The 6,522-nt window shown below is 39.9% G+C and overlaps 1 protein-coding gene across 1 annotated transcript; it reads right to left on the bottom strand.

The window, feature by feature from the left end:
- Nucleotides 1-441: 441 nt before the first annotated feature.
- Nucleotides 442-5,018, bottom strand: kcnj11l (potassium inwardly rectifying channel subfamily J member 11, like). Its single transcript, XM_054620533.1, has 5 exons — nucleotides 4,860-5,018; nucleotides 3,345-3,584; nucleotides 3,007-3,276; nucleotides 2,034-2,241; nucleotides 442-884 (listed from the first exon to the last, which is right to left on the bottom strand). The coding sequence occupies exons 1-5, from the start codon at nucleotides 5,016-5,018 to the stop codon at nucleotides 442-444; spliced, it is 1,320 nt and encodes a 439-aa protein (XP_054476508.1).
- Nucleotides 5,019-6,522: the final 1,504 nt, after the last annotated feature.

Raw genomic sequence — 6,522 nt, 5'->3', positions numbered from 1 at the left:
AGAAGACTTGAAACTAGAGATTGAGACCATAAACTCATGTTTACAATGTTTACTGAGGGAATAAATCAAGAGAGAAGTAGAGTCATTTTCTCATAGACTTCTATACAACCAGAGGAGTCGCCCCCTGGTGGACAGGAGAGAGAATGCAGCTTTAACACAGGAAGCTTTGACTTCACTTTAAAGACTTCTATACAACCAGGTGACATCATGATGACTACGTCCAATCAGAAATGTGAAAATACTGACTCATGTCTGTGGTTCAGGAATCGATCCAGCAGCTCTCTGTGACGTCCTTCATCTGTCGTAGGATTCACACCTCTTTCTGCTTCTGTCTTCACTGAGACACAGAGATCCAGTCTGAACTGGTCTTAATGTTTATTCCCAGTATGAAGTGTGTTTACTGGTCCTCAGTCTCTCCCAGTATGAAGTCTTTACTGGTCCTCAGTAGCTGGTCTCTCCCAGTACGTCCTCTTCCATCTGTCGTCCAATCTCCTCCAGCTGAACCTTCTTCTTCTTCCCTTTATGCTCCGCCTCTCTTTGCGGCTGCTCTGATTGGGCGTACCAGGGCGGGGGGGCGGTGGAGCCATCACAGGCCCGGCCCCCCCCTCTACGGAAGCCCCCTCTCCCGGCCCGGACCAGCCCCCAGCCCTGCAGGTTGACGGGGTCCGAGGACCCCCCCTCCTGGACCCCCCGGATCTGGTCCAGCTCCTTGGCGCTGAGCGACGACATCTTCACCTGAACCGTGTTGCCGAACTTTGAGTAGTCGACGCAGTAACGGCCGTCCTCCTCCGTCATGATGGAGACGAAGCGCCGCCCCCACAGGATCTCCTCGGGGGTGTAGGAGGTCCGGGCCTGCATGGTGATCCCTGTGGTCTCCACCACACCTGAGAAGAGACACAACAGGTTCACTTCCTGTCTCAGAGTTAGCATGACATACTGAAATACAAACACTTTTGTTATATGATGATAATATAATATTAAATATAATATTATATTAAATATAATTAAATATAATAAATAATACGATATTATATATACTATCATATATCATTATATTATATTATAATATATATATAATATTACATATAATATTATATGTAATATTATATATCATATTACATATAATATATGTAATATGATATTTAATATTATATTATTATATTTAATATTTTATTTAATATGATATTTAATATTTTATTTAATATTATATTTAATATAATATTTAATATTTATATAATATTATATTTAATATTTTATTTAATATTACCTTTAATATTACCTTTAATATTATTTTTAATTATATATAATATTATATTTAATATTACCTTTAATATTATTTTTAATAGTATATATAATATTATATTTAATATTATTTTTAATATTATATATATTATATTTAATATTATATATATAATATTATAATATTATAATATATATAAAATGATAGTATATTAATATAGTATTATATATACTACCATATTATATATACTATCATATTATAAATAATTACGTTATATATAATATGATATTATATATAACATAATTATATATAAATATTACACTATGTGAAAGTGTTTAATATTAAAAAATGTCATAATTCTTTTTAATATTCTGTCAAATGTGCTATTTTCATTCTTAAATCTATAATTTTCAATGTTTTAAGTTCCCTCCAGTACTGTGTTTGACAAATGAATATATCCTTTTTTATCATTTTAAATAATAAAAAATAAAATAATAAAATTCAATACTAATATTTTGTAATTTTAATGCTTTGTTGCTACACTTATAAAAAATCTATATAATTTTCTGTCAATCAATAAATCAAGTAATCAAGTAATCAACAAATATTTAGATTCAGATTCTTCTTTTATAAAAATAAACTTTTATCTTCACTTTTATATTAAAGTCTGAATAAATTAAACTCAGCAGAGGAGGAACTTTGGTTCCAAAGGTAAATATCTGAGGCGTTCGATCAGTAGAACTATGTCAGTATTTATGGTTCCTATCTGGATCTGGTCTACGTGGGTCCTGACCCTCCAGGATGACGAGGATCTCCAGGTCCTCGGAGGCCAGCGACTGTGCGGAGAGCTCGTACAGAGGACTCCCTCTCTCCATGGTGTGGCTGATGATCAGAGGAGACACCAGGAAGATACCGTTGCTCCTCAGAGGGTTCTCCACCTGGATGTCCAGCTGGCACACCGGGATCACCTCGCCCTCCGCCGTCACCGTCCGCCGGATCACCTGACGGGGAAGAACCTCAGTCAGAACATTTCAAACTGAGAACGAGTGTCTCCAGCCAGGAAAACCTTCTGATGAAGGGAAGGGTTTGACATTTTGTGCTTCCTGTCAGATAGAGATGGATGTTCTCGTGTCTGTTTACGTTAAGCTTAGCTTAGCATAAAGACAGGAAACAAGGGAAACAGCTACTCCTGCTTTCAACCGTTGTTTTGGTCTCTTTGTTGTATTTTTTGTCTCTTTGTAGTAGTTTTTTTCTTTTTGTAGTTGTATTGAGTCTCCTTGTAGTCCTTTTGTGTTTCTCTGCAGTTATATTAGTCTCTTTGTGGTCATTTGGAGTTTTTGTGTAGATGTCTTGCACCTCTTTTAGAGCTTATTTTGTGTCTATTGTGTTTGTTTTTCCCTCTTTTTGGTCGTTTTGTAGTTTTCTTTGTCGCTGTATGATGGTTTTGTGTCTCTTAAAGAATCATTCTGCAGGAGAAGCAGAACTCTCAGGTGCTGCTGTTACGGTTCAGCTGGACTTCAGCGTTGAGCTTAACTCTGTAAGGCTGAACAGAGAAGATCCACTGTGAGACTCTTCTGAATGATATGAATGATATTAAATACTGAATACTACAGAACCATCAACTCATTGTGTTCTGCTGTCAAACTGATGTAAACATGAGTGTGACTGTGATTCTCTGCAGCTGAACCAGGTTTGATTCCTAAATATTAAGACTTTAAGCTTCAGGACTCAACATGGTGTTGATAACTTCTGGAGGTTCGTGTCACCTGCAGCTGGACGGTGGCAGAGATGATCATACTCTTCCTCAGGTCTCCGACTCTGAACATGAAGGTGGGACGTCCGTTCCGAGAGGCGATGACGGCGTTCCTGGAGAAGATGAGCGTCTCGGCGCGGCGGTTGGCCTGCGCCGTCTTCATGAAGACGCAGCCGAGCATCACGGCGTTGATGATCAGACCCAGGATGTTCTGGATGATCAGCACGGTGATGGCCAGAGGACACTCCTCCGTCACCATCCGGCCCCCGAACCCGATGGTCACCTGCAGCAGACGGAAGGTCAGCGTTCACACCGCGACCACAAACACACCGGTTCGGTCTGAATTCTCACCTGGACCTCGATGGAGAAGAGGAAGGCGGAGGTGAAGGAGTGGATGGCGGTGACGCAGGGCACGGGGCCCGGCTCGCTGTTGGGGTCGCGGGGCTCCAGGTCTCCGTGAGCGAAGGCCAGCAGCCACCAGATCATAGCGAACAGCATCCAGGAGCAGAGGAAGGCCGAGGTGAAGATCAAGAAGGAGTGCTGCCACTTCAGGTCCACCATGGTGGTGAAGACGTCCTGCAGGAAGCGACCCTGAACACACCATGAAGAAGAAGAAGAAGAAGATGAAGAAGAAGAAGAAGAGAGCAACATGAGGAACACCGAACAGAGGGAGACTCAAAGCATCTCTACGTTATTAGATTCATGAGAATCATTCATGAATACAGGAAAAAAAGATTTAGAATCGGAAGCCCGACTCAGATGATTTAGTCCTGAATGAATCGTTCATCAGTGTGATTGGTTTGTTATGATCCGAGGGTTATTGGTGTGGTTTAGATTCCTGTTTTATTTTGAAAGTTCCTCTCCTCATGAGTTATATTTGGGTTTATTTTTCTATCACACATGTGTTTCAGCAGTCGATCGGTCTCTTGATCTCCAGTCTGTTTCCTGTTTCAGCCTTTGTGTTTTTCCGTCCTGTTGTAAGTTTCCTTCTTTAAATCAAACCTGCTCTCCTCAACTCGTTTCTAGATTTCTCTTCTGTTCAACTGATATTGTGACACAGTTATGATGACTGATAAATGAAATAACTATTTGTGTAAGTAAAAGTACAAAAGTGTGAGAATCAAAATAAACGTAGAGGTCCAGTTTAAAGGATCTGGCGCCCTCTATAATAATAATAATTAAGCCTTTATTAGTCCCACAATGGGGACATTTGCTTCTCTGCATTGGAGCATCCCGGAGGAGCAGTGGGCTGCGATGCAGCGCCCGGGGAGCAGTTTTGGGGGTTAGGTGTCTCGCTCAAGGACACCTCGGCATGTTGCCGGTAGAGGGGGGTGAACCACCTCTAGTGGTGAAGTTTCAGATAGCAGTCAGTTGCTCCACTGTAGAAACATGGCGGCTCATTATGTCGATAAAAACATCTCTGATGTAACAAAGACACAACGCTCTTATTGTTTAGGTGATTTAACACCGAAGAAAACATATTGTGAATATCACATAACAATAGATCCTCTAAATGCTGAACACTGTTCCTTTAAGGAACCAACGTTATCAGCTCTCATATTGCAGAATAATAAATATTTCATTATTGATGCATCAAATCGTTCATCTCTTTAAAGGTGGAGCTCATTTTAACGACTTCATATCCTGCTGGTAGTTTAATCTATAATAATAATACATCATTTATGAATTACAAACCTTCCTCTCAAAAGGAGGCATGACTTTGTTTTTGTTAAGAAGAATTTCACTTTTTAATGTTTCAAAGGATTCAGAGTTTGATATAAAAATAGTTCTGCTAAACTTAGACCCAACATTGACCCTGAAAGAGTCTGAGTACTTGTACTGTGAGAGTACTGCAGTGAAACGGACCTGCTCCATGATGTTCTTGTGGGCCACGTTGCAGGACCCGGTCTTGGTGATGAAGCGGGCCTTCTGAGATCTGGACCGGACGCGGTTCCGCTGGTTCTGGTCCTCAGCCAGACGGGTCAGCAGGAACCCGTCCAGCAGGAGGCCCTTCCTGGCCAACATGATGCTGCACACACACACACACACACACACACACACACACACACACACACACACACACACACACACACACACACAGAATAACACAGATTCATAAAATACTTTTATGATTAAACTTTTAATATTTAAAGGAAAACGTACAGCTTGTATCCCAGTGTGTACTTTGTATACTTATACTATCAAATGTACATCAGGTTTTACACCAACAGAACATGTTTACTGTCCGCTCATAAAGTCACTTATTACATAACTACATGGAAAGATAATAAATGATAATAAACATTTCACTGCAGCAGGAAACATTTTAATTTCTCTGTGAATTCAAAGTTAAAGACTGTTTACTTATATTCATAATAAATCTGTTTTTTATTATTATTGTTTGCACCACAAAATATCTAAAATAAGACTTTGTTCAGCTTTAAAATTAAAGAACATTTAAAACGTTTATTTATTTTTTAAAGAAATTAAAGGGATCTTTTTTTCTTATTTGAGTTTGAGAATAAATTCAGATAAAAGGATAATTATTGATTTATTAATGTCTTATTCTAGTGAACGTCAGCAGAGTATTTAGTCATATTAGTAGTTTAAGGAAACATTGATCTGTTTCTATCAGGAGACATATTAACACATTATTACACAGAACCTCTGAATACATTAAACCTGATGAGGATGAGGATGAGGAGGATGAGGAGGATGAGGAGGATGAGGATGAGGAGGATGAGGATGAGGATGAGGATGAGGAGGATGAGGATGAGGATGATGAAGATGGAGGATGAAGATGAGGAGGAGGATGAAGATGATGATCAGCAGCAGAATGACCAACATGACTGTATTGATTATTGATCAGCGTCATGATAAGGTCACATGACGTCATTCCGGACGCAGGTGAGTCAGGTTACCTGGTGGGGAGAAGCTCCGGACAACAGACCGGCTCTTGTTGTATTCACGGCCTTCACGCATCCATCACTCACGGGTCCATCAGCAGCTTCTCCTCGGAGCTCCAGGACCGGGTCAAGACCCACGCACGGTACCGGGGAGAGCATCCGGCCAGACCTTCAAAGTAAAACACCAACAGATGTCAGGGACAGCAGCCAGCTGTTCACAGGAGCAACAAAGAGTGAGATTAACCTGAATAACACAAGTGAGTGAGATTAACCTGAATAACACAAGTGAGTGAGATTAACCTGAATAACACAAGTGAGTGAGATTAACCTGAATAACACAAGTGAGTGAGATTAACCTGAATAACACTGAATAACACAAGTGAGTGAGATTAACCTGAATAACACAAGAGTTATGTTAAGCTGCAGAAGAAAAACACTGAAGTATGAAAACGTGATCTACTGTATCATCTTCATCATCATCATCATCATCATCATCATCATCATCATCATCATCATCATCATCATCATCATCATCATCTTCATCATCATCATCATCATCATCATCACCATCATCATCATCACCATCATCATCATCATCACCATCATCATCATCATCACCATCA

This window comes from Anoplopoma fimbria, chromosome 19 (assembly GCF_027596085.1).
Source record: "Anoplopoma fimbria isolate UVic2021 breed Golden Eagle Sablefish chromosome 19, Afim_UVic_2022, whole genome shotgun sequence".
Classification (NCBI taxonomy): domain Eukaryota; kingdom Metazoa; phylum Chordata; class Actinopteri; order Perciformes; family Anoplopomatidae; genus Anoplopoma; species Anoplopoma fimbria.
Note: the sequence above shows the minus strand (reverse complement) of the source record. Positions and strands in the feature narration are given on the sequence as shown.

Coding starts and splice junctions, on each gene's coding strand:
- kcnj11l (XM_054620533.1), bottom strand. CDS start 5,018: ATGTTGGCCAGGAAGGGCCTCCTGCTGGACGGGTTCCTGCTGACCCGT. Junction 3,585..4,859: donor ACAAGAACATCATGGAGCAG/GTCCGTTTCACT, acceptor TGGTGTGTTCAG/GGTCGCTTCCTGCAGGACGT. Junction 885..2,033: donor GATCCTCGTCATCCTGGAGG/GTCAGGACCCAC, acceptor GTCTCTTCTCAG/GTGTGGTGGAGACCACAGGG.